General features: G+C 45.0%; 2 protein-coding genes across 11 annotated transcripts; both read right to left on the bottom strand.

The window, feature by feature from the left end:
• Positions 1–3,975: 3,975 nt before the first annotated feature.
• On the bottom strand, positions 3,976–10,160 carry LOC310768070 (chemerin-like receptor 1). Of its 2 annotated transcripts, XM_083625769.1 has the most exons (3): positions 10,002–10,160; positions 5,607–6,574; positions 3,976–4,313 (listed from the first exon to the last, which is right to left on the bottom strand). In XM_083625769.1, the coding sequence occupies exons 2-3, from the start codon at positions 6,567–6,569 to the stop codon at positions 4,290–4,292; spliced, it is 987 nt and encodes a 328-aa protein (XP_083481895.1). In that variant the 5' UTR covers positions 6,570–6,574; positions 10,002–10,160; the 3' UTR covers positions 3,976–4,289. The 2 variants fall into 2 exon arrangements, with proteins under 2 accessions (XP_083481895.1, XP_083481896.1); XM_083625770.1 differs by lacking the exon at positions 3,976–4,313 and having other exon boundaries at positions 4,608–6,574; positions 10,002–10,157.
• A 3,563-nt stretch (positions 10,161–13,723) lies between these two features.
• LOC310768991 (uncharacterized protein) lies at positions 13,724–27,387 on the bottom strand. 9 transcript variants are annotated; one of them, XR_014551394.1, is made up of 8 exons: positions 27,315–27,387; positions 26,668–26,745; positions 26,169–26,313; positions 22,369–22,507; positions 19,929–20,240; positions 17,300–17,416; positions 15,524–15,640; positions 13,724–13,938 (listed from the first exon to the last, which is right to left on the bottom strand). XR_014551394.1 is itself a non-coding variant. In XM_083628003.1 (5 exons), the coding sequence occupies exons 1-4, from the start codon at positions 26,377–26,379 to the stop codon at positions 15,576–15,578; spliced, it is 705 nt and encodes a 234-aa protein (XP_083484129.1). In that variant the 5' UTR covers positions 26,380–26,599; the 3' UTR covers positions 13,724–13,938; positions 15,524–15,575. The 9 variants fall into 9 exon arrangements, 1 of the variants encoding a protein (XP_083484129.1); XR_014551395.1 differs by lacking the exon at positions 27,315–27,387 and having other exon boundaries at positions 26,668–27,116; XR_014551396.1 differs by lacking the exons at positions 26,169–26,313; positions 27,315–27,387 and having other exon boundaries at positions 26,668–27,110.
• Positions 27,388–27,693: the final 306 nt, after the last annotated feature.

The raw sequence follows: 27,693 nt of genomic DNA, 5'->3' as shown, positions 1-27,693 counted from the left end.
ATAGATCATCTCCCAGAAAGCCTTAATCTTTGGGCATGTCCACCAAAGGTGAAAGAATGTACCTTCATTTTCTTTGCATTTCCAACATTTATTATCCGGCAAATGATAGATTTTTGCAAGCTTGACTGGTGTCATGTACCACCTGTATATCATTTTCATAATATTCTCCTTTAAGGCATTACATGCCGTAAATTTCATACCGGTGGTCCACAACTGTTCCCAGTCAGCAAACATAATGTTGTGACCAATATCTTGTGCCCATTTGATCATAGCAGATTTAACCGTTTCATCCTGCGTATTCCATTTTAACAGCAAGTTATACATTCTTGAAAGTATCTTAGTTTTGGGATCTAACAGTTCTGTTTCCAATTTTGATTTTTCCACCTGGAAGCCAATTTTTTTATCCAAATTATAGGCCTCTCTTATTTTAAATAAAAGGGCGCATTCTACTCATGTAAAAACACACTGATTCCCGGACTGTCCGTGGGCGGGATTGAGAAGGCGATTGGGCCGCATCCGGCCCACGGACCTTAGGTTGCCTACCCCTGCTGTAGCCTCCCACGACACTAGGAGGAGGAGGCACGGAGCTGGGGCCTGGCGGCTAGCAGGAAGGAACGAGGGAGGCAGCCACGGCGAGGGCAAAACGGAGCAGCTGAGGCAAGGCGAGTGGAACAGGCACCACCCAGCCGGGGAGATGCTCAGCTCGCCTCTCGCACGCTGCGCACCACGGGGGCAGGGACTCTTCTTGGCAGCAAGTCCCTCTGTTAGGCTGATCCGGACTAAATCCGCCTGGAAGGGGAGGACAAGCGAAGGAAGGCACTGTCCCAAGCAGAACTGGATTCCTGGGGGGGGGCGGCGGCACCTGCCCCTCAATCAAGTAAATCAATAAAAATAACTAAGGTTCTGTCCCCCCCCCCAAACATAAATCCTGGCTACGCCCATGCTTTCTCCCCACTTCTATTTATCATTTTTTGGGCAGCTGTCGTCCAGCTGGAGGGTGGCTGGGAGGGAGGCGGCAGCTGGGACGCCCTACAGCCCCAGTGCCGCCCTTTCCTCCGCTACTGCAGCCCCATTAAGCACCTCTCTTCCGCTCGGGGAGAGCCATGCGAGGAGGACGCAACAGGGTAGGCATGCGTCCTTCCAAGCAGTCCGATTGGGTTGGTTTGCAGGGCGCACACCTGCCCTGTTTCGTCCTCCTCACGTTGCTCTGGCAGCCCAGCCCCGCTTGACTATGCTGATTCCAGCGTCCCAAAGCGGCGCAGGCTTTGCGGATTCCTTGCCCCTCCCGCGTCAGCCTCAGACTGCAGGGAGATCAGCAACAGAAGCCCTTTGATGCTTTTGGGCTCTTTGGACAGCTCAGTCTCTGCGGTTTATAAGCGATGCATTCCTGGCGAGAAAGCGTCCTTTCTGGCACCGCTTGTGCAAATGTTCCGGAGAGCTGCTTCTTCTTCTGAAAGGCCACCTGTAAGCCCACCAGGACAGACAGCTTGTATCTGAGTCCCGTAGGGGCCTTCCTTTTCTTTTCTTTTTTTAAAAAAGATATTTATTGAAGTTTTACAAAAACATAAGTTTACAAAATAAAAAAAGTCATATAAAAAGAAAAAGATACAAAAAAGAGAACATAGAAAAATACATGAAAAAGAAAGAAGAAGAATAAAAATACAAAATACAAAAGACAAATAGCTAAAAAAATAAAATAAAAACAAATCCGTTTTTTGTAACTTTGAACTCATTAGCTTATTTCCTTGGCCTCCTCACACCTCCCCTTTTTGTATTCCCATTTAAATAATCAAATCAGCAAATCCTTACCCTCTTTCGTTTATCTTAACTCTGTATCTTAACGTATTATAACTCTATATTTTCATCCATTATCAATTCATTTTTGCATATTCTTATTAACTTTGTTGCTAATGCCACTTATTTTCAATCCAACATCATTTTAACATTCATTAATTTTACAGTATTTCTGAAGATAGTCTTTAAATTTCTTCCAGTCTTCTTCCACCAACGTAGGGGCCTTCCTTTTCACAGGTTAAGCTTCTCCTGAGTTGCCAAGGGCAACCTTGGAGCCCAGAGAGTTGATGATGAAGAAGTGTGGGGCGTTGGCTCCAGAAAAGATCGAAGGGTCAGAGCTACCTTGGCAAAGGAAACACGGTAGCATCTGGCACAGGGAGTAGAAATCACTATCAAAGTTATGAAGTTCTACATTATGCAGTGCCAATTTACTTCACATTTTACTAACCTGGAACAAAGGCGCTGGAAAATAAGAGGAATTCTAAGGGACAATGAAATTAAATTTATATTGGTCTAGGTTTTGAGTTACACATAATTCTTCGTCACTAGCAGAACAGGAAAACAGCTGCTGAGAAGCTTTCCTATTGGGCAGTGAATATCAATATGTCCTATGCCTGGCTCCCACAAGTCCATTCAGGGCATGATCCAGCGCTTCGGAGTGACCTTGATGTGACATGGCATGGTCCAGGGCAGTCTAACCTGGATCTGGGCCCCAAACCGATTCAGGGGCCTTGCACAGTTTAATTTGCAAAAACTGAAATTTGATATTTTGTCATGATCCCAGATTTGCAAGAGTCAAATTCAGCATATTTTTATTAGTAAGGGCAGTGGCGTAGCGTGGGGGGTGCAGGGGGGGCCGGCCGCACCGGGCACAACATCTGGGGGTTAGGGTTAGGGGGCGCAAATCCACGGGTTAGGGGGCGCAAATTACTTGCCTTGCCCTGGGTGCTGACAACCCACACTACGCCACTGAGTAAGGGTACATTGTTGACCAGGAGGAATGGTCCATCGACACAGTTCATTCTGTTACACTCATGAAGTTGATTTGAGGAATATTGGAGGGTTTGTGTGTGTTGCCCCCCCCCCATGCTACAATGGCCTGGCTGGCTTCAACTAGATTGTGGGCCTCAATGCTGTGGAAGACTCTTCCAGCAGAGATTAGGCAGGCATCCTTGCTATTGTGGGCATATCTTGAATACCTTTAATCAACAGACCTTTGCAGCTGCTCAGTTAGGCAGTCATCTGAATGATTTCCCACACTGTTTGTAATGGTGTATTCTAGTTCACGATGTGGTTGCACAGAAAGACTTTTCTACATGAACGAAGGACACGGAACCGGCAGAAGGGATTTCTCCTTGATGTTTCTTCTTGCCTCTAGGTGGCAAGATAAACCCAGGTCTGAAAGCAGGCACTCTGTACCTAGCCGGTGAGGTTGTATAATAGCAATTATGAGGAGATTAGAGCGTTTGCTGAGCTGGCATTTTCAGAGGACGTGTTATGATTACTCTGACATTTAGAAAAGGGGCTGGAGGAATTAGGGAAGTCTGGGGTATAGGGAAGGGCATCTGGTCTGTGCAGTGTGCTCCCCACCCCTGTCCATACACCTGGGTTTTCCCAGTCATTACCAATATTTCAAAGGTAGAACACATTTTTGGGTTTCCTAAAAAAAAGCTCAACTCAACAACTTTTGGGGTTTCCTGGTTTTTACTTTTTGAAATATGGCAACCCTACATGACCCCTGAATATTGGCCACCTTGACAGGGGCATTTTGTGTTTAAAATAATTGCAAGATAAAGTGGAAATGTGAATATCTTAATTTAAGATTGGGGGAAAATGAGAAACAGAGAGAAACTGAAATGGGTAGATTCCTCCACCCAAGGTCCCTTCCCAGTCTAAAATTCTGTGATTTTTTTTTTAATCTACTCTCAATCTCCAGCCAATGTTTCAGAGTACAGCCCCAGGTGATTTGGTGAGATAACAGAAATGCCTTTGAGCAAGCATTTCTTGCTAAACACATTGCCTTGCCATTTCCAAAGATATACCCTTGCATCCATGATGGGCCCTGCAGTGACCCAGGGATTAGGCAGCAGGAAAATGCAGGTCAGGATCAAGCCTTATCAAAAGGAATGGAATGGCCTCATGAGACAGAATGTAGTTGAGTAGGAACTTTATGTGTGCAATAATTGAACCTTCTAAGAAAGACAGAGAAAAAGGAAGACAAATTGGGTTGATGGATAATATAATATACCTGTTCTTTGGAAAGAGACTGTCTAGACTGTGTATTGTTTATGAGGTAGTCCTGAAAGGATAGGAGAGTGACCTTTAGAGGATAGAAAGCTGTAACACACACCTTCCTGAGTACAGATGGCCGAGGGATAATGAAACCAGGTGGCGGCAGCGATGGGGACAGACAACTTCTTCAAAGGCAATTTTGCACGTGTTCACACTAAGCTGAAATTTCTAGAATGTCCTTTGTCTTCCATTTTATTCGCTGCTTATATCCTGCGTTTTTGCTTTCCCTAGGGAAGCCATAGCATAGGACAGCAAAACAGAAAACAACTCAATTAGCAGATCGGAATGGAAGTCAATATAACAGAATGTAGCAAATATCAAAATAGAAAACAAGCCAAAATTAAATTCACATCAAATGCATCCTATTAAAGCCAAGAGTTAATTCAAATCCAATTTCAAAATTTACTGAAGCCCTATGACCAATTTGCAGATGATACCAAACTGGAAGCAGTAGCTAATGCTACAGAAGACAGAATTGGGGTGCCAAACGACCTTAACAGATTGGAGAACTGGACCAAAAGTAATGAAACAAATTTTAATAGATACAAATGTAAGGTTCTGCACTTAGAAAGAAATAACCAGTTGCAGATGGGGAGCACCTGGCTTGCTAGTAGTACATGTGAAAAGGATCTAGGGGTCTTAGTAGACCACAAGCTTGATGTGAGTCAACAGCATGATGCATCAGCAGAAAAGAAAAAAGGCTAATGTTCTTCTAGGCTGCATCAAGTATAGTGTCCAGATCAAGGGAAGTAATAGCACCACTCTATTCTGCTTTGGTCAGACCACACCTGGAGTCCTGTGACCAGGTCTGGGCACCACAATTTAAGCTTGAGCTGGAAGGTGTGCAGAGGAGAGTGACCAAGATGATCAAGGGTCTGGAAACCAAGCCTTATGAGGAATGGTTGAGGGAGCTGGGTATGTTTAGCTTGGATGAAACTGGGTGGAAATATGATAGCCATCTTCAAATATATTTGCCATTATTTTCTGAACCAGAGCAGGCCCAAGACACCTGGTGGCCCAAGGCAGATGCTCCCCACTCCTCAGTTCTAAATCAAGGTGCAAAGTTTCCAAGGCTAGTCAAGTTGTTTTGGCTCCAGAGGCAAAAAATCAAAAACCATCTCACCCCTCTCTGACAGAAAAAATACAATATGATTAAGCTAAATAATAGAGTTTTCATAACACCCAAAGTCTGCTTCTGGAGGGAGCTGCCTTAGTCTGCCTAATGCTCTAGGTAGTGGTTGAAATTAGGTCCAGATGCAGAGGGAAATGGGCAGTGTTTAGGTGGAGGCAAGAAGCCCACAGAAGTCATCTTTCTGGAGAGCACATTTCTGGAGAGCCTAGATCCAGCTCTGGGTATCAAGGAAGTCACAGGTACAGAATCAATGTCAGCTCTCCTGATCACCAGATCTCTTGTTGCAGGCAATGCAACCTCCCATCTTTTCTGAAAGTAAAGTAGCCAGGGGACTTCATGGCAAAGCCTTCCCTGTGAGAATGTCCCAACATTTCACTGCTTCTCAGACCTTCTGACTAAGGCTCCGTGATGCTTCTGCCCCAGCGGAGACCTCATCCTCTTCAGTTAGTGCTTTGCGGAAGAGCCCCAAGAAAGAAGCCCGCCGATGGAGGCCCCTGTTTCGGACATACCCCACGAAGCCATACAGCACAGGGTTGACACAACTGTGGAGGTACGCCAGAGCATTCGACAGCTTGAGCCCAATCCCCCACACGTGCTTTTCTACTGACACGGTGCTGAGAAGTACGAAGATGTGGTGGGGGAGCCAGCAGACGAAGAAGAGAACCACAATGGTGGCCACCAAAGCGAAGGTGCGGTGGGAGCCCTCCCAGTGCCGTCCTCGGAGCTTGCAAATCAGAACCAAGTAGGCCACAGCGATGATGATGAAGGGAACCAGGAATGCTCCAAAGAACCTGCTCAGCCTCAGAGGCAGGTCTGTGGCTCTCTTGAGATCTCCTCGATAGACACAGTAGGGCAATCCATTTTTTATTTCAACATGGCGCACCACCAGATAAGGGATGCTGAAGGCGAGAGCTAGCATCCATGCCCCAGCGCATGCCAGGACTTGAAAGCGAGGGCCCTGGTGGTTGCGGGCCCAGACGGGCCTTGCGATCAACAGGCAGCGGTGTACACTGATGACGGTGAGGACGAAGACGCTGGTGAAGACCGTGAGGTAGCGGGCAAAAGTGTGGAGCTTGCATAAGGCAAGGCCAAAGGGCCAGCTGGAGTACATGATCTCCTGCACAAGGGCAGGGATACGGCCAGCCGAGAAGAGGAGGTCTGCCACAGCCAGGTTGAGGTAGCAGGTGGAGGTGAAGGTTTTGCGCTTCTCCCGCTTGGCTACGGCCCACACCACCAGCCCGTTGCCGCTAACGCCCAGGATCAGAATGATGACATTGGTTACTATGGCGATGTGGCGCATGGCAGCTTCCACCGGTGTGGTGTCAACCTGGTCAGCTGAGGAGGAGTTCATGATGTCTGCAGAAAGGAAACAGGCCATATTTAGTGTCTTTCTCCCCGCTCTAAATCTCACACCTTGGATTATTGGCAATACGTTAAAAAAATACTGACTTAACACCTGTGGGGGGCCGTCATATTGCTGTGGTACCAGTTAGTGCAGAGCCCCTAAATATGCTATCAGTGGGAATGAGTGAGACCTGCAAGAAGAGCTGTAGTGTGGAGTGCCCTTGTTCAGTGTTCCAGCCAGCCAGCTATTCCTTCTCTCAAGATATTCCATTCTCTCCTTCCAGCTCCCCTCTCCCTACAATAGACATTCAGCATTCTGTGATCACTGAGCATCTTCAGTCTTTATTGGCCAGTCTTAGATTTTGATTTCTTTCTTAGGCTTCTCTCATCTATCTATCTATCTATCTAGTACAGTGGTACCTCGGTTGTCCAACGTAATTCATTCTGGAAGACCATTCAACTTCTGAAACATTCGACAACAGAGGCGCAAAGGGCAGTCTGCAAAGTCAATGGAGAAATTTGAAAACACACACACACACACACACACACAAAAACACCCACAGTGGAAGCCGTGCAACTTCTGAGGCGCATTCGAAAACGGAAGCAATTTCTTCCGGGTTTTGGGTGCTTGAAAACCAAAACGTTTGGCTTCTGAGATGCTTGAAAATCGAGGTACCACTGTATTTTACATGTGCCAACTGAGAGTTGTATCCAACTAAGTTTTATTCAGAGTAGACCCATTGAAATGAATGGCCCCAAGTTAGGCATGACTAGGGATGGAAGGATATACCAAATTTGGCATTTTTTGTTTCTTATTTTTCCGGTCTTAAATTTGGTTCTCCACATTTCTGCAGCAGTTATAAAAATGACAATTTCCGAGCATTGTAGTGCAATTTTCTCTTAATAAACACATTTTTAAAATGTCATTTTGACTGACGTACACTTTTTTTGGGGGGGGGTAGGAAAATGTGTTAGGAGAATTTGCCTGAGAACTGTAGGCCTAAATTCAATCCCACTTCTACAATGCAAGGCACACACCCTGTAATGAAGCAAACTGCTGAAAACAATTTTAATTGCTTCTTAGAATTACTGCTTATAAGTCAGTCCTCCTGAATTCAATGAGGTATGTTGGGTGAGGAATGCCAGAACATTCGCATATAAGAACATAAGACGAGCCTGCTGGATGAACCTGCCATTGTCCATCAAGTCCAGCATTCTGTTCTCACAATGGTCAACTAGGTGCCTGCGGGAACTAGCAAACAGGAACTGAAAACAAGAGCGTTGTCCAATCCCGCAGCTTCTAACAACTGGCCTAAGGAATAACTCGAGATGGCAGTGATAACCTGGTTTAATCTCTAGGCTGAGCATCTGTGAGGACTCACCATGCCTGGGCTACTCATGTGCAATCACAATGCAAGCAGAACTATCTATAAGCTTCCAATATCACAATGTGCATCTGCAACAACTTCTTGATGTGATTTTCTCTTTGGGCTGCCAAGCTTGACTGTGTCTTGCTCCCCCAAAGCCCTCCTTCACCCCATGCCTAGAGCATCACACATTCTGGAAGTTGTGAAACCAGCGACAACACTGAGCTCAGAAGAGACCACAACTTCCCCTTCGTGGGCTGAGACAGCAGCTTCCCCCATCGTCTGAAAAGCCAGAGGAGCTGGTCCAAAACGAGTCCTTGAGTAAAAGTTTGTGGTGACACAGATGCCATCCAATGCTGGCGCAGAACCAAAAATGCCTTCTGCAGTTTTGTGACCATTCCCTGTTTTTTAACAACAACAACAATTTTACATGCTGTCCACCTGACTGGTTAGTTGTTTATTTCCTTGACATCTGATGGGAGGGCGTTCCACAGGGTGGGTGCCACTACCGAGGAGGCCCTCTGCCTGGTTTCCTGTAACCTCACTTCTCACAGTGATGGAACCCCCAGAAGGCCCTCGGAGCTGGACCTCAGTGTCCAGGTGGAGCGATGGGGGTGGAGATGCTCCTTCAGGTATACATTAATGGGGGGTGGGTGGGCGGGGAGGAATTTCACTTGAAAATTATTGAAAAGAGAGGTAGATTCTCCCGGTATGCCCCATGGAGGACCTTAAGGTCCATAAATAGCAACACCCTAGTGGTCCCGGGCCCTAAGGAAGTTAGATTGGCTTCAACCAGAGCCAGGGCCTTTTCAACACTGGCTCTGGCCTGGTGGAACGCTCTGTCTCATGAGACCAGGGCCCTGCGGGATCTGATTTCTTTCCGCAGGGCCTGTAAGACAGAGTTGTACTGCCTGGCCTTTGGCTTGGAGCCAATTTGATTCCCTCCCCCTCTTTCTTTTTCCTTTCTCTTCCTGTGATGAGGCTGTAGTTTGACATTTTAATATTTTACTGTTTCAATATTTTAATGTTGTATTTTAATCTTGTTTTTAAGTTGTATTCATTCAACTTGTTTTTATTATTGCTTGTTAGCCGCCCTGAACCTGGCCTTGGGAGGGTATAAATAAAAATTTATTATTATTAATTATTATTATTCTGATGAAATTCAATCAGCAAATCAACCATTTTATTTGCACGCCGCCTTTCCAAAGTTAAAACTATGCCCAGGGTGATTATCAGGGCGCAGGCTACCAGGCAAGATGGAGAAGCAGACAGGGCAGGAAAACTGAGTGGGAAAGTCTGTGACCTACTTGACCGGAAAGGCTGTATCTTCTCAGGAGAAGAGACCTCTCTTTCCTTCTCGACAGGATCGAAGCCTCTGCTTAACGATTGTTGAGGCACCAATTCTGTGGGGTGTGGGTGCTGCTTGATAAACAGCCCCCCCCAAAAGCCACTTGTGATGCAGCGCTACACAGAACCAGAGCCTCCTGTCTAGCAGCTGTTAAGCAAGAGGATCCAATCCTGCGTGGTGCCATGCACCCTTGTTTTCGCAGAACCATAGAATTGTACAGGTGACTGGGACACCTGCGAGTCATCTGGTCCAACCCCCTGCAGTTGGGAAAATGAGACTCTAAGAGGAACTGAACTGGACCGATGAAATGGGTTTCCGAGTCAAGCACAGAGTGTCCCTCAGTGGCTGATGAGATGCCTCTGGGAAGCCCACAAGCAGGTAATGAGGATCAGGATCTGTGATCCACATAATGAATTATCAGTGTGCCAGGCCTTTGGGGAAATAACCCACGATGGAGCTCAACTGCCAACAAAGAGGCAGTTAAAAAAGAAGAGCTTTTGAGAGAGTTGCTCACTTTAAGCATATTGCTTCCTCCCTTCCTGGTCCCTCTGTGGTTGCAAAATAGGTTTTCCAGGTATTTGAAAGACTGCAAAAGCCTTCCGCACCTCCTTGATCAGGAGCCACAGGGGAGGAGAAATGAATTACAGGGGCAACAAACAGCTCTTTCCTCCCACCTTCAAGTTTGAAAAGAAAGCCCACGACAGGCCACAGGTCCTGCACATACCTTGACTCACTATGTGCAGATTCCAAATGCCTTCAGGACAAGCTGGTTCTTAGCCAGGGATGTATTCAATGGCTGCCTCCTCTCCAGTGAGTTATACAAATACAAGGAGGGAGACAGCGAAAGCTCGGTTGCAACAAAGACTGAAGTACACAACAGTTTGTTCCTCACTTTGCACAACCCGGACAGTGATGCAACAGATGGGGCAGGGAAATCAGTAGCTGTGACATCCGAGTGCTCAGTTCCTGGGAGACTCTTATGAACAAAGGAACGTGCCTTATACCATGCCAGACCATTGGCTCATCCAGGCCAGTGTGGTTTACACTGGCTGGCAGAGGCTCTGCAGGGTTCCAGGCAGATTCTGGGGATTGAATACATGCAAGTCAGAGGCTCTGCCACTGAGCTATGGCCCTTCCCTCCTGCAGGGAAAGTATGGAGCGATGATCAGAGAGAGCACAGGCAGTTATCTGTTATTGAGTTCCAAGTACTGGAAGCGGGGTGGTGGTCATGCAGTCATGTCTACAGTGAGTTGCAAGACCTCAATAGCCACAACACATTTCATTTTTATTGAACTGAAAACCAAACCACGTGTGACCCACATGGCATAATTCTGCCCTCATGTACAGCCCTTCCCTACAAATTCCCTGCAATTTGCATTGGGTGAACCAATGCGAGGAATTGTATTGAAATATTTGGGTGGGTGGGTGGGTGTTGTTTTATTTGGGATGGGGGGGGTTGCTTCAAATTGTTTTTAAATGTTATGTGCTAATTTGGATATTTGTATTTGTTATATGTTAATTTGGATTGCCCTGTGTGCATGCTGTGGGGGGCGTGCCAACATGACACACACACGCCCCATGGCATGCGCAGACTACCAAGTGGAATTGGGGGGTGGGGAGCAGCCCCTTCATTTAAATATTTCGTGTGCCCGGGCACCCAGGGCCCTGCATAGTCAGCGCCTGTGCTCCCATCTAGAGCAATAGAATATCATACAGCAACATAACCACTCCCTTTCTCTCTGTTCCCTCACCCAGGTACAGACTGTTGGGTGTTCTTGGACTAAAACTCCCATCATCCCTGACCACTTGTCCTGCTAGCTAGGGGTGATGGGAATCATAGTCCAACAACATCTGGGGACCCAAGATTGAGAAAGGCTTCTCTAGACTGAGAACAACAACAACAACAACAACAACAACAACAACAACAACTTATTTATATCCTGCCCATCTGGCTGGGTTTCCCCAGCCACTCTGGGTGGCTTCCAACAAAGATTAAAAATACATTAAAACATCAGTCATTAAAAACTTCCCTAAACAGGGCTGCCTTCAGATGACTTCTAAATGTCAGATAGTTGTTCATCTCTTTGACATCTGATGGGAGGGTGTTCCACAGGGCGGGTGCCACTACCGAGAAGGCCCTCTGCCTGGTTCCCTGTAACTTGGCTTCTCGTAATGAGGGAATTGCCAGAAGGCCCTTGGTGCTGGATCTCAGTTTCTGGGCAGAACGATGGGGGTGGAGACGCTCCTTCAGGTATACTGGGCCGAGGCTGTTTAGGGCTTTAAAGGTCAACACCAACACTTTGAATTGTGAATGTAGTGTCACACCAGAGTGCTAATCTAGATTGCTGTCCTCCCCTCCCAGCTATTTCTTAAGGAGGAAACCCTTGCCCTCAAGGGCAGAACTATGAAGTTAAGATCACATATGGTTTGACTCTCTGATCAAACAGGAAGTAAAACTGCAAAGCAGATTAAGGTGTGAAAGAACAGGACGTTGCGGAATGGACGCCCTTGCAAAATTGCATAGAGAGTCTATCTTATCCATTCAAATTATCAACATTGAAGGGGGTTTTGAGATTCTGTTTCCATACACAAGATTGAATAATGGCCTCACATTCTGAGTAATGGTCTACATGCAGCAGCATTCAGGTGCTAAGAAAGGGACCTCCATTATGTATGAAAGCTGTTCTTTTGCATTAGCAGTGGGGGGAATTTTGCTCCCCAATGAATTTTGCAAAAAGATTTGAATTTCTGCTTCAGAATTAACAGGTACATCTTGATCATTTTGATTTGTCCCGGGAGTCAAGTGTGAAATCTCATCAGCCCATGAAATACCGGTACTAGACATAAATTTATGCTACTGCCTACAAACTGTTTGTCTCCACCCATGGCCTGCCAGTGTATTTTTTAAATCAAGTACATATTACGAAGACGTACGTCTCTAGGATTCTCTGAGCCTTAGGGAATCAAACCATGTAATATGCCTGTAGAAGGACTATGTAGAGAAATGGTTTATAATACTGATCAAATTTGCTATACGTAACTGTGAATAAAATACTTTCCAATGGTAACAAGGGCTGCCATATATCCGGGTTTTCCTGGACATTACTGGTGCAACTGATGTCGGGGGTTGGGGTGGGGGGGAGGGAATTCCCGAAAGGTGCTTTGTCCTGGATCTTAGGCAAGTCAATCGAAAAATCAAGCGTTGGGTTTTTTTGTGTTTTTGTAAAAGAAAACTCAACAACAACTTTGGGGTTTGTCTAAAAGAAGCTCAACAATTTTGGTGGTTTTCTAAAAAAAAAAAAAAAAAAAAAGCTCAAGAACTTTCCAGGTGTAACAGCTGCTGAAAAGTCTGTGAGTCTGAGTAATGAAGATAGTGCACTTTCCTTCAGTGGAGGTGAAGGGGCATATTACAATATAATTGTTGTTATTATTATCCTAAAAGGGGAGGTTTCTACACCAAGCAGAAGGACATGCTTAAATGTTACAGTGCAAATGGGCCTCTCGTTGGAATGTCTAGCTTGGGCGGATAGAGATAAGGAACAAGGATTTATTGTAATACCAGGATGAGGGAGGTTGCAGGAAGGAGGAAGGGAAGACCAAGACCTTACATGGTAATAGGAACTTATTATAAGTTTCGATTTCCCAGAAATCAGGTGGTTTACAAGAAATCAGGTGACTTACAAGAGATCAGGTGGTATTCTATTCTGCAAATAAAGGGGGCACACCCTGACTGGGTGTGCAGGTTCGTATTTATCACCCTGTACCTTTGTTCTGCATATGCACTTCAAATAAAAGTCCTGTTAATAACCTGCAAGAACGTTTTGCCGCTTTGTGTGAATCTATGCTTCAGGGACCCAATAGCAGATCTGTGTGGTCTTTCAAAGGTATATGCAGATTTGTCAAGTCCTCCATGACTCTGGAGAGGTTTACCATAGTCTTTCCAACCACTGGTCTGGACCACAAGGACCTCATCTGTCACCCCATCTGGTCTCGGCAGAACTGCACAACACTGTGGTTGTGGAGATTGATTCCACCTATGTGGCTCACCCTGAATGCCCCAGTACCTTATGTGGAAGAAAGGCATGTTTGGATGTATTAGCAGTGGTGCTTTCGGCAGCAAAGGTAGATAATGCCTTTCAGCCCACAGAGTGGATTTTATGTGGCCAACATTCTGAGGGCCACATTCTGAGGGTGGGCGGAGCCAGGGGCTGAAGACTGCAGGGCAAAAGTAAGTTGGCAGGGCAAAAGTAAGCAAATACATTTCTGGAGAATTTGTAGTGACTTGAAATGGGGGACAAAATGTAGGCCTCAAAGGATCAATTAAGGTCTTTTGCTTCAGGTCTTGCTGGCCTTCTCTCCTTCATTGTAATGGTGCTGGGTCTGTCCAACACATGGTGGGAATGCATGCCTCAAATGCTTTGAAAGGTAAAATAAAGAGTTTATATGTGAATAAGCAAAATGTTTTATTTGAAGGAAGAAGGAGAGTTGTACATGCAACATTTCCAGGGCAAGGGTGCTAGTCCCTAGCGTCTTGAATAAGGGCTGGAAAGGTTCTTTTATCGTCGCTGAAAGAAACAAGAGAATCAGTGCCAATAGTTCAGTGGGTTCTGTCTCCACCAAGGCCTGTTGATCCAGGCCTCGTAGTCTTGCTGCTGTGGAGCCTGAAGAGAAAATTGAGAGACATGAGGTAGAAATCCTGAATGGAATATGTTGGAAGAACTTCCTCACTGTCATCATCATGATAGATGATAGATAGATAGATAGATAGATAGATAGATAGATAGATGATAGATAGATATGAAATTGGGTACCATGCATATGAGTTTGGCTTCTGTTTTATGATGCCTTTAAGAACTTCATGGCAGACAGGTATCAACAGTAAAAGCTTTAACCATTACAGCTCTTCCTTGTTGGAAAACCCAAGGCCTGTTAAATGCCTGCCTATCACACAGCAGTAAGGGGGTGGGGAGGAGAATAAGTCTGTTTCCTGTCTTGTGTCTTGTTCACCTCTGTTCATCCTTAAAGTCTGCACCATCCCTTTTCTGCATTAACTTGCACACTTGCTTGACATTTAAACTGCTATTTTTAATCATGCACAACAATACAAACACAACACATAGGCTAATAGTTAGTAGAAAAGATATAATAGAATAATGATATCATTCAAATTGTAGGAGTAAGCCAATCAAAGGTCTTACATACAAAATAACAGAGTGGTAGCAAGGACCGTCAAGCCGTGTGTTCAAAACAGATGTCTAAGGACAGTCTCACAATAGTCTTTCAAAAGTATCAACAGAAGATGTCACAAAAGTTTCAAAAGTAAAGTCTCTCAATAGTTTTTCAAAAGTTTCAACGGAAGATGTCTCAAAAGCCTCAAAAGGCACTGATCCTTAGCATGAATCTTACTTATATATTCTGTTGAAAAATATCGGCTGATGAAGACTATTACGAAACAGTAGCATCATTCCGGAGACACTGTCCTTTTATTGTGTTATTGCAACACAGGGGTTTGTTTTTAGTTCATTTTTAATCATGCAACAGGCACAACGATGGGCTCTTCTGTCCTGGCTGGCATCAGCATCAGGTCTGCGGATGTGGAAACTGCCCCCCCCCCGATCCCTTAGGCCTCCCTGCTCCCTGATGAGTTGCAGATCAGGGAACATGGTATCAAAAGTTGCAATGGTCTATTTCCCCCAAAATCCCTGAAGGTACCTAATCCCCTCTGTTCATAAGGTGCCTATCCGACAGGTCAACATAGCAGCTTCTGACTGTGAGACTTACTTCTGAGTAGACATGGTTAGAATTGCTGTCATTAGCCCTTTGTCTCCAAGGTGCCACAAGGCTCTTTGTTCCCCCCCTTTTTTTTTACTGCAAATGACTAACACCAGCTGCCCCTCTGGAAATTCATTAACTTGGAAAAGCATCATGCAGGGTTGGAAATTGGCTTGTTAATATCTTTGATGGCTTGATATATGCTTGGCTGTTACCTGCTATTAATGTGTTTAAAATACACTAAAGTATGTATATTTCCCCGTCAGTGGCCTACAAAATGGAAGAAAGACTTGTGGAAAATAAAGCAATTGAATCAGGATGGAGAATGTTCCACAAGCCAAAATGGATTTATTCTTTGCTTACTAGCACAGGGAAGTTACTCTACTGTGCATATTTGGGCTGTGAATGCAAATATGAAACAAAAGCTAGCATGTCATGGTAAATTAATTTCATATGATCCACTCAATGCCAGACCTGCATTGAACAGGAAATGGCAGCATCCATCGTAGAAACTTCAGCCACATCTCTACGACGCCTGTAATCTCTTTGATGCCATATCTCTACGATGCCTGTAAACCTGACGATTGGACACTGGAGGGAAGAAAATCATAGGCATTAAAGCCATTCCTTATGCTCAGGCCCACCCTTAGTCTGGCTACCTATTTTATTTCAGTTTCCTTCTCCATCCTATGAACTTTGGGGTACTAAGAGCAGTTTCAATAGCGACACAGGTGTCCCTCTAAGAATGTCACCCTGTTGCTTATTTAGTACAGTGGTACCTCGGGTTACATACGCTTCAGGTTACATACGCTTCAGGTTACAGACTCCGCTAACCCAGAAATAGTGCTTCAGGTTAAGAACTTTACCTCAGGATGAGAACAGAAATCGTGCTCCGGCAGCGCAACAGCAGCAGGGGGCCCTATTAGCTAAAGTGGTGCTTCAGGCAGGTTAAGAACAGTTTCAGGTTAAGTACGGACCTCTGGAACGAATTAAGTACTTACCCCGAGGTACCACTGTAATACTAAATTTCAATCCTAAATAAGGAACCATTCCCAGAAATAAGAGTTTCCTCACAGTATAAAGCAGGACTGAGCAGTGTGGTGCTGATAACACCAAGATTACAAGTTTGATCCCCGTAAGGGACAGCTGCTTAGTCCTGCGTTGCAGAGAGTTGGGCTACATGATCCTCTGGGTCACTTCCAACTCTTGTATTCCTATACCAATAATTTTGGGGCTTTCACCACTAAGCAAGCCAAGTTTTATTGCTTGTGAGACTGTTTTGAATGCTGTATGGAGAAGCGTATGAATCTATTTTTGGAGAGTTTGTAAGTAAACCATTTTAAATGTACCAAATGTGTGGTCTTTTTCTATGCTAGGGTAGAGGGCAATTTTGGAAGGAACATAGAAAGGTATATTTTAAAAGTATTAACATCCTATATTTCCATGCTTTACTCGGCTGCATATTTAAAACTCCCCTGGGGTTCTCTCAGCAAAGAGTATTTGCCCCAAACTTGGAACTTGGCATCTAGGAAATCTCTATTTATATACAGTGGAGCCTTGGTTCTTGAACTTAATTCATTCCGGAAGTCCGTTCAACTCCCGATACCATCCGAAGACCAAGGTGCGGCTTCCAATTGGCTGTAAGAGCTTCCTGCACTCAAGCAGAAACTGTGTTGGACGTTTGGCTTCTAAAAAATGTTAAAAAACTGCAACACTTACTTCTGGGTTTTCGGCATTCAGAAGCCAATATCTTCGTTGACTAAGCCGTTTGAGAACCAAGGTTCCACTATACCTATATTCCCCATGCCATGAACAAAAGCTGCATAGGGCAGCTCAGTTTTTCACAACTCCTTCTCCCAGGTTGGACTAAGCAGGGCTGTCTTACCCATAGACGCTAGGGGTGCCCTCCTGCATGCCTGGGACTGGGCAACCTGGGGGGGGCGGGGTGCCGCTGGACAGATCTTTGCACCTCGGTGCCGCGTATGCTTAAGACAGCCCCGGGACTGAGCAACACTTGGCTCCTTCTGACCTATGAAAGCCAAAGTCACATTTTACAGGTAAACAGAGTGATACCTTTATGGACATTAGGGAAGGTGATAGACACCTCCTGGTGTAGAGGGAGATGGGTCACCTCAAGGGTAAATATCCACTAAGGATCTTTATGCCATGGATAGTTAAGCCGGGAGATGACATGCCTGCCTCACTCAGCCACAACTGAGGGAGGAGAGGCCTGCTCTCCACATTACTCACCTATGCCAAGGTAAACCAGGGCCACAACAACAGTCAGCAGATTCAAGGACCCAAGAGTGATCCCAGAAATGACCCAAGGAATCTTCACCTTCACATAAGGTGGTGATAGAGGGCCTTCTGTAAAAGATGATTTAATATATTTATATGCTACCCATCCAATCAAGTTCTCTGGGCAGTTGACATACACCAGGAAAATACCAAAAAAAAAAAAAAACCCCTCACACAATAATAACAGCACAGTGCAAACCCAAGATCTGCCATGAGACCAGAGATTTAAGAGTTCTTTGTATTTCCTTGCTGAGTTGGGGCTCCACTGATGCAAGCCCCTCACCCTGACTCAGTGTGGGGGCTTACCTGGTGTAACTTACGCTGTCATAAGTCCTCCCCAAATGGGCATTCTGAGAGAGTTGCATGGGGGACAAAAAGGAGAGACCTCTACCTATTCCAAACCTTGATCACATTGACCTAGGGCCCAATCCTCAAAACATGGGCTTTTGCTCACCTACTGGCTCAGCAAGCCTTCCTTAGAGATTCCCTCAATGGAGTTTGGAATAGGGGTAAGTTATGCTGGCTTCCAGGAATGTTCTGCAAAACCAGAATCAAATCCATCACAAAATAGGAAGCCCAGTCAACCAACAAAAGGCCCCAACCACTAAATTTAGCATAAAAATACAGTGGCTAAAGCAATTTAGACGGGAGGGGAAGCTCAGACCCAGGTCCAAATGTATCCGTCCACCCCAATCTCTCTATGTCACCATTGGGGCTCTCCCAATTGTGATCCTCACCAATGCTGCTTTGAAATCTTCCTTGGGTTCTTATGCCTGGCTAGAATGTTTTCTTTACTTCTGTGGAGGCCGGTCCATTGTGGCAAGTGGGGCACTGCCCCATCAGCCTCACTCTGCCTTCAGTTTCCCCCCAGCCATCCTGCCTTCCTCCCTGCAACCCGACTGTCATCTTCCTTCTCCCAGCCCAGAGGAGGATGGCAGCAAAACTAGGCTGAGTTTATCTCTGCATCTCATTGGCTCTGGCGCCACCTGCTGCCGGTCTCCTTGCCTTCCATCCTACCACTTCCAATGGGCACCAACAACCACCGCTTGAATAGTGAGAATGCCTCTTGCTTGCCTAGATGGAGAGGTGTGCCTGTGCATGTCTGCGTAGACATCTCTGACTGCTGTGTGGCTGGAATGTAGCCCATTGGACAAAGGGAAGAATCACACCCACATTTGCCTCTGGCCATCATGCCCCAGGAAGGAATGCATTAATTAAACATCCTTAAAATATCAATGACTTCCCTTCTTCTCTTTCCACGCTTCATTTTGCAAATCATAAATCCCTGCATATTTTACATAAACTAAACCATTCAGTATTCCATTACCACATCCATCAAAACTTATTTACACTGTTGAATTTATCACAATGCTGCCAACCTTTCCAAGTGCACACAATTCCCCCCTATATATTCAATAAATGTTTTCCAATTTTCTCTAAACGTATGTTCTTCTTGTTCTCTTATTCTATATGTTAAGCCTGCAAGCTGTGCATATTGTGTGCTTGTGTTCTGAACTGCCTGCAAGTTAAATCTGATTATCAATTAATTATGATTAGCTGCTTGATTAATTAAAGGCATCATTAAATGCAGGGGAGCCCTGTTTGCAGCCTGTGGGATAACTGTTCTGTGTATGTGGGTGTGTATATCCTGGAAAGCCTGAAAGGTATTTATCATCTTTAGTTCATTATCATCATTAAATGAACTTCAAAGGTAATTAAGTTTGGCTTCAAAACTGCAGCATAAGCAAGCATTTCATTTTCAGTGAAATGGGCTGTTTACAATTCATTTTTCGAATATACATGCATTTCCAGTGCTGGGAAGGTTTTACCTGGGAGTAGATTTTCACAGTTGGAGAAAGTTCAGAAAAGGGCAACGGAAATGGTGAAGGGGCAACTCTCCCACGAGGAGAGCTTTCCAAGTTTGGGACTTTTTAGTTTGGAGAAAAGGTGAGGGAGAAGTGACATGATAGACGGACAGAAATAATAATAATAATAATAATAATTATTATTATTATTATTATTATTATTATTATTATTATTATTATTATTAATATATTTATACCCTGCCCATCTGGCTGGGTTTCCCCAGCCACACTAGGTGGCTTCCAACAAAATATTAAAAATACAATAAAACATCAGACATTAAAAACTTCCCTAAACAGGACTGCCTTCAGATGTCTTCTAAAAGTCTGGTAGTTGTTTTTCTCTTTGACATCTGGTGGGAGGGCGTTCCACAGGGAGGGCGCCACTACCGAGAAGGCCCTCTGCCTGGTTCCCTGTAACTTGGCTTCTCGCAGTGAGGGAACCACCAGAAGGCCCTCGGCACTGGACCTCAGTGTCCGGTGCATTGAGGCAATGTGGCCCCTGGGCTGAGAAAAGTCCCCCATCCTTGCCTTGGATGAAGCCAAACAGCACAATCGGATGCATGTTTCCTTGGAAGTAAGTCTCGCTATGTTCAATGGTGCCTATTCCCAGGAAAAGTGTGCCTAGGGCTGCCCACCCAAGTCTGCCTGTTTTGGAGATTTGTAAATGTTAGCATGCACAGGACTTAAAGGTGAAGTCTGGGGCAGGGGATGCTCACTTGTTCCATTGGACCCAGGTAGGATCACCACTGTCAGCTTCCCAAAGGGGTTGGTTGCCATGCAGGTGATGAAGGGATCATAGTGGTCAATGGAGGCTCCTTTCCACAGCAGGGTGCTGCTCACCGCATTGCCCTCAGCCCAGTGTAAGACCTCCATGTCACTTGTGCTTCCGTTCCCAGTGACGGTTACCCCGTCCACTTCCCACGTAAGCGTTGGTGGAGGCCAGCAGTGGAAAGAACAGGTGCAACGGTGGCCTCGGTCCTCATTCTCACATGTAGCATTAGGCAGGATGGTGCTGGCTGTAGGCCTATCTGGAAAGCAACAAAAAACCGAGGTGAATGGACCAAATTCAGAACTATTAACATGTCTTACAATGCTACAACAGAGAGCGAGAGGCTTTGGGGCAGCGGAAGCAAATAAAGTTTGTTTTATACAGAGGTTACAGCCCTCTGTCAACTTACAGATTTGAAAATAAGGGACTAGCAGCCAAAATAAGGGATCTTAGTCAACCAGCAGCCAAATGAAGCCTCAAGCGGTGGTTCCCACAGCGCAGCAATCCGGCAAAGGGGATGCAGCAAGGAAAACCACCGTCACCTCTCCACTGGGAAGCGCTGAGCAAAGGCGAGTCCCCAGGCAACGCAGCCGATTTGATTGGCACAAGGCATGCAAGCTCCACCCCCCAGTCGTTCTTAGACTCCTTATTGGGTGAGCAATGCAGCCAAGCAACACATTTGGAGCCTTCCTCCTCCCTGGCCGGCAGGGAGGGAGGGAGAAGAGCTGCTTCCTTTGAAACCTGGGAAATTTAGGGGACATCATCAATCCAGGACAGCAGCGGGAAACGGCGCTGGGATAAGGGAGTTTCCCGCCAAATAAGGGACGGTTGACAGCTATGTCACAGCCACACACTGTTACGCCACTTTAATGGTCATGGTCCCCTTTGAAGAATCCTGAACTGCAGTTTGCTAAGGGTTCTGTGTGTTGTTAGGAGCCCCCTCACAGAGCTACCATTCCCAGCACCCTAAAGAAACTACAGTTCCCAGGCTTCTTTGGGCAACCCCATGACTGTTAAAGTGGTGTTGAAAATGCTTTAAATCTGTGATGTGGATGTGCACATCACACTTTTTTTTAAAAAAAGTTGTTTTTATTAAGGTTTATTTGCGTTACAAAGCAGACAGAGAAACAGGGAAAGGTACATCTATTGTCTCCACTTTCAATTCACAATCTTTTTCAAAACTTCTTTGCATTTGGTGAGAGACACTTTTGTCTTAGACATCTTGCAGGTGGGGGAAAGGAGAGGGGAGGAAGAGAGATGGGGGTATTATTATTTTTTGTTCTATTGCCTATTTCCAGAGTATCTTGGGAAGAGGGATTGACTGCTAAACTGCTGTGGTAACTGTAGCTCCGGGAGGGGAATAGGGGTCACCTAACAATACTCAGAAACCTTAACAAAGTACAGCTCCCACAATTCTCTAGAGGGATCCATGACTGTTTAAAGTGGTATCATAGTTTTTTAAAAAATGTATAGCATAGATGGGCCAAGAGAGAAGTGGACAGGGGTTCATCCAGAGGATCTGGTTAGATTACACCTGGTCTTTATTGAGCATTCATTGTTTCTGTTTTCAGGGTGGTTCTATGACAATGAGCATTCATTTTGCATTCATCTTCATTGGCTTTTGATTCCTTAAAAGTCTTCCCACTCATCATACATTTTCCAGTGCATTCCCCTGCCCCATCACTTTCCGGACTGCAGAAGTCTTCTTCTTTTTTAATTTTATTAAAGTGTGTTTGTTCCACTAGGGGGCAGAGCACTTCAATCCACTTTAATTGTGCAAACCTAGATTTCTGGTATGTGCTTGAATTCCTTGCACAAAATACGCTAGAGACAGGCTGAAGGCACCCAGAGAAAGAGAGAGAAGGAAATGGTTTCATCTCAATTTAGGACAGACAATGTAGCCTGTGGTCTATTCCCTGTTCCTTTAAGCATGTGTAAAATTGCTGGCAAGAACAAATGAGTACATACATTCCTTCATGTTCTGAGATAGGAAGGGAAGGGTAACCTTGTGCTTTTCTTGATCTGAATTCTCCTAGAAAATGCCATTATGAATCCTGTTCAAAACTGGCAAAAAAAACCCTGCCTTCTCAAAGAATCATTTGGACTGAAAATTGCAAGATTATTATTATTAATATTGTTATTATTAGCTTCTGCATCAAATTAGGCAGAGGTTTGTATGTGGCTCAAGGGATGTCTTAGAGGATGAGGTGCCCTGCAACATTGTGATTCAGGTCCCCCTTGTCAAAATGTGGGTGCTGAGAGCACCAAAAAGGGGACGTGGGAAACCAAAGGGCAAAACAGGGTGGGGGGAATCTGATCTTCAGGGAGCTGCTGAGCATTTGTGGATTGGGATGCAGGGAGAGGAAAGAAAACAAAGATCTACTCACAGCCAAAGGAAAGGCGGGTGGCTACGTGGACTGCTTTCTTTAAGAAATGGTATTTGATGCTGCAGGTAAGGACAATGCCATCATCAGCTAAGCTGGGCTTGAAGGTGATGTCAGCTCCATAGGTCGAGCTCCAATTGCTCTGTTGAGTATTCCATGAAGATGTTGCGTAAACAGGGTGTATATCTGGCTCTGTAGGCCAGGTGATTTGGGGCTTAGTCCCTGGGCACATTTCTGCTGCTATACATCTGAAAGTGGCTGGCTTCTCCCAAATCACTTCATGTGGCCTTATGATCTTGGGCTTCTTCAGATCTAAATGAGTGAGAATCCCCAGGGAGGAATTAGAAGAAGATTCACTGGGCATTGAGTAAGACACATGAGGCCTGGCTTAAGGATGGGATTTCCCAGTCATTGTCACTTTGCCATTCTTAACTCCCACCAAGGTTGTCATCCTTTTGTTCTCAAGAGCCTCCTGGCCACACATTTGAGAACCCATTATGTGCCCATCAATGCGCCTTAATGTAGCAAAATCCCAGGGCAATGATATTTATTATTATTATTTTAACTCAACTCAATCTCTACTTGGTCTTTTTGTTCAATCAACTCACAAGTCAGCTGCCCATAAAATTATAAAACCATATGTAATGAAAAGAGACAGATCAAATGTTAAAACTGTGATGAAAACATCAGCACAAAGTGAAACCAACAACTTTTCTTAAAAGGGGGGTGGGGACAACAATTATTGAGCTGGATCCATGACAAGTTAGTCATACTCTGGTTTGATTGAAATCAATGTGAATATGAGTTGTGATTTCCTTAAGCCGCATTAATTTCAGTGGAACTCAAGACTAAATGGCCTATCAAGTCCATCACCTTATTTTCTAGGGTGGTCAACCGGATGCTTCTGAAAACTCCCACCAGCAGGACATGAGGGCAATGTCCTTCTTACACTGTGGGTGCTGAGGCTACAGAAATATGACATATGGGATGGGAAACAGCTCCAGGTTGTGTTCTGCTTGACAGGAATCAAAGTGCAAAGTTGATTTCACCAGAGTGAACGGGAGGGCATGGAGCCCAGAGGCAGAGGGACTTGAATGTCCAGCATGTTCCAACCAAGAACCAAGCAAAAGAGTAGAGAACAGACAAGGACAACGTGATACATTGCACCAACATCTCACTCCTTGCAAATACTGTGATTGGAAGGCCCTCTTTAGCTCCGAGTAGACATGTCAGCCACAAAAGAGCTCTCCATTTCCCCCCTTGCAATTTCCTTATATGGCAAGCTTGGGGAGAAGTGTTTCCATGTTTGCAGACACACTGACTGCACAGTTTTCAAATATCTGAATTACCGTGCCATGAAATGCTTCAGAGACTCTTGCTTTGGCTTGGGGCTCTTTGGAGAGATCCTGCTTTGCTTCAGACAAACTCCAAATCATTTTGAAGCAGGATGCTTTAAACTCAGGCTTTGGGATTTGACTGAATCCTATGCATGCCCCTAATAGGAAAGCCACCTACCTGTCAGCACAACCTGAGGATTAGTGTGAGTTTGAGAACTGGAAGGATTAAAGGAGTATCTGTAGCTCTCTCCTTTATCAATTCTAAAGTAGTACTGGCCCCAGTCATTGAGTCCAACGTTGATGATGGTGAACGAGCAGTCGCCTTTTTCTGGATCCCCTGATAACTTCATATGAGTGGAGTGAAGTCTAAGTAATCTCTGCCTTTCATCATTGCTGGCCTTAAGTTCACCCGGGACCCAGATGTTGGTCCCTTCCAAATTGGTCTGCCGATCCGTAATCCTAAACCAATAGCCATACAGGGGCTCAGAGCTGCGCTTGTACCAATCGGGAGTAGTAAAACAGCAGGGAACGTCGACCAATCCAAAGTCAACCAATTCATCCAGCACTTCCAAAAATATGGCAAAGAAAGAGAGCCGAAGAGGAGATTCGTCTGCACAAAATTGCATGCGCTAATGCATATTTATAGATGCAAACGCAGAAACAAGGACTATAACTGAAACAGAAATGCATCTTACCATAGATGGAAGGACCAAGTGAGCTGCATGCCTGCTTAGTCTGCTGCCCCTTCAATGGCCCTCATGATTTTTCTTCTTTGTCTTTAAACTGAAGTTTGACCAGGCAGCCCTTCAAACAGAGGATGCCTTTACATTGTGGGGACTACCCTCTGTAAAACAGGGCATGTGACCACCATGTGTCCCCTCTTGGGGTAGTCTCACTTATGGGACCAGAGAAGCCTGCAGGAATCACCCACTGGTCTTCATTTCAGATCCCAGCAGGGAAAAGCAGAATGTTTTTAGGGGTGAGTGTCATTCACAAGAAGCTGCCTTCTACCCACTCCACTGTTCCCCCCTTTCTCTTAGAACCCAAAAATCTTGGGTTTTTTATTCCCAGCTATGGGCAAAATAGTAGAGTCTAGTACAACGGGGGGGGGGCAACATGCAGCAGATGTGTAAGCTCCTGAGGCACTTTTGTGCTACAACACTGAGAACCTCTGCTTTCAAAGTTTCAAGGTTTCTAGCCCTCATGGTTCCAAATAAAATTTCGAGAACATAAATTCAGTGTGCTCCTGTCTACATGCGCATCCCTCTAGGAACTGCCATTCTGTAAAAGGGTCTGAGATACCATAAAAGAGTTATCAGCAGCCTCACCAATGTTTCCATTCCTATAGTTCTTTACAGAAAGTCGTGACAGTAAAACAAGTTTCAAACTGTTTTGTGAAACAGATACTTACTAAGCCACTGGGGTACTCAAGATGTGTGCCGTGAAAAATCACCAAGAAAACTCAGATCTTGTATTGTGTGCCATTGCTAGATCCTCTCCATTTGAGCCAATTTTACTGTAGTCTTTTTACCACCTCCTCTTGCCATTACAGTCTACCTTTGTGGCCTTGGCTGGCTTTAACAAGAAGAGATCCCTTCTTAAGGCAACACCCCCCCATTTTTTTGTAACTGAGAACAGGGCTAAGGACCATGTACTTTCCTCACCTTTTCCAGCCCCCACTGCATTTACTCCACTTATATTATCTGCTATAGGAGCACCAGCTAAGCCACCTGGTTGTGAATATACTCTGCCACCGCAAAGAGACCTTCCCTGAATCCTAAGTGTTTCATTTTAGACCTTCTGGTGATGGTGCAAATGTTACCACACTTTTTACCCCAGTTGATTATAGTATTGAAAATTGAGCCAGAACTCCAGAGTTCTGCTATACCCTCTCCACTGTTGTCTGCTCTGAGTGGAAGCAGCCCAACGGGATCTCAGGCAGAGGTATGCAACCTGATACCTTTTACGTAGAGATGCTGGTGAATGTGATCAAGACCCTTGGCATACAAAATATGTCCCCTCCAAACGTTCTTGAACCCATCACCCCAGCTGGCATGGCTTATAGCCAGGCATGATGGGATCTGGAGTCCCGAACCACTCTGGCTACCACTGCTTTAATAATAACTTTCTTGGGAACTGTCCAGGGTGCTGAACATCTTTTATCTCTGATCGCTCTTGCTTCCTGCTTCCTGCGCTTTGGTAGGATTTACACTCCCTATCTGTCCATACTTTGATCCAGTTATCTTTCCCAGACCACTGCTTGATCTGCTTCTTCTCGACTCTACTGAGGGCTCCTCAAAGCAAACAGACAGGAGCAGTGGAGGCTGGTCCATTAGAAGGAATGGGGCCCTTCCCTATCAACTTCAGTTTGTCCTCAGCTGAACCCTCACTTGCTGAGGACAAACTTGGAGAAATCAGAAAGTGACATGAGACTTCTACAGTGACTTTTCTGCACATCACACTCACCTTTGCAAAGCAGGGTAAGGATCACGGTTGCCGCTGTTGCTAGAGAGGAGGCCAAACGATTTGTCTTTGAGGCAGAATTCGCAACCTGCCAGCTTCTCCCTCCCTGCATCCTGTGCATGCTACAGTTATTCCCATGGAAGGAGATCTGCCACAGAGAAAGAGGGGAGGATTTGATGATGAGGAGGTTGCCGAAGGATTTCCAGCTGTGCATGGGGAGGTCTTATCAGATGATGGGTATACGTGTGCAGTCTTAGATAATAATCATGCCAGTGGTATCGGGACCATTCATTCAATTTTATTCTTTTCCTGGCAGGATATTTTGTGTGTTCACAAATTTGTGCACAGGCAAATTAAACAATTTGGAAGTGCCCACACTCAGATGGTTTGGGCAGGAGAGTGAAAGAGGACACAGATAATGCCTAAAAACATAATGTACACAAGAACCTTTCTTGATCTATAAACAACTGTCTGTACATGCCCCTTTCCCTCTCTCACTGACCTCATTGCCTCTTGCTCATTCCAAATGGGTTCTAACTGCCCTAGAATATCCTTTTCCATCACAAAGCACACCCACATTCTAATAGGACAAAAACATTCTGTAAGGATCAGTGCATCTGCCCATGTCTTTCTCACAAGCTTCTCACTATTTCAAAGCTTAGTTCTCCCCATTTTCACATCAGTTACTAATTTGTTTGCTTTTAAGTCCTCACAAAAATTCACCAGCACTTTAGTGTGAAATTATCTAAATATACACATTTTTGTATGCAATTTTCCACATTTTTGCAAAGCAGTTTCCCTCCTATAATGCAGTTTTATACATTATTTATTCATTTATTATTATTGATTAAATTTCCATGCCACCCTTCATCTGAGGATCCCTGGGTGGTTTACAATATAAAAAACGCGTAACATAGTAACAACAACAGCGACAAAACACAAATCCCCCTCCCCAGTGTTTAAAAGGCCATAGATGGTTTCATTAGCCAAAGACCTTGGAGAAGAGGAATGCCTGGTGCCTATAGATCTGTAATGACGGCACTCTAAGTGACTTGCAAAAGTGTGATATAACACAATATGATACAATGGAAGATGGTCACCATGGAAGATCGTTTAGAAAGCCAGATATACACGCCAGTCAAACATTACATGAATTTGCAAGCTGATGTGGAAATGTGGAGAACTAAGATCAGAAAGATAATGAACTGAAATGGAAAGATTTGTCATCCCTACAGAATGTCCTTGCCCTTTGAGAATGTGGCTGTTCTTTGTGATGAAATATTCTTAGGCAGCTAGAATCTCTTTAGAGTGAGTAAGAGGCAATAGGTAAGTGAGGGGGTGGGGGTGGGAAGGAGAACCTAGACTTTTCTATTGTTTATAGATAAAAATGGTTCAACATGCATTAAGTGCCATCCATGGCTCGTCACCAGCCTGAATCTTCTCTGCCTCTTGACCTCTCTTCTCCCACCCTCCTGCTTCAGCTTCCACCTCTGATTCTGGACTTCTTTCTGCCACAGAGTCTCCCAGC

Source organism: Podarcis filfolensis, assembly GCF_964270895.1.
Source record: "Podarcis filfolensis genome assembly, chromosome: 8".
Lineage (NCBI taxonomy): Eukaryota > Metazoa > Chordata > Lepidosauria > Squamata > Lacertidae > Podarcis > Podarcis filfolensis.
Note: the sequence above shows the minus strand (reverse complement) of the source record. Positions and strands in the feature narration are given on the sequence as shown.

Coding starts and splice junctions, on each gene's coding strand:
- LOC310768070 (XM_083625769.1), bottom strand. CDS start 6,569: ATGAACTCCTCCTCAGCTGACCAGGTTGACACCACACCGGTGGAAGCT. Junction 4,314..5,606: donor CACGGAGCCTTAGTCAGAAG/GTCTGAGAAGCA, acceptor TGGCTTCCCTAG/GGAAAGCAAAAACGCAGGAT.
- LOC310768991 (XM_083628003.1), bottom strand. CDS start 26,379: ATGCACAGCTGGAAATCCTTCGGCAACCTCCTCATCATCAAATCCTCC. Junction 20,241..26,168: donor CCTTACCCTGCTTTGCAAAG/GTGAGTGTGATG, acceptor GTTGCTTTCCAG/ATAGGCCTACAGCCAGCACC. Junction 15,641..17,299: donor CCTGGTTTACCTTGGCATAG/GTGAGTAATGTG, acceptor TCTTCCCTCCAG/TGTCCAATCGTCAGGTTTAC.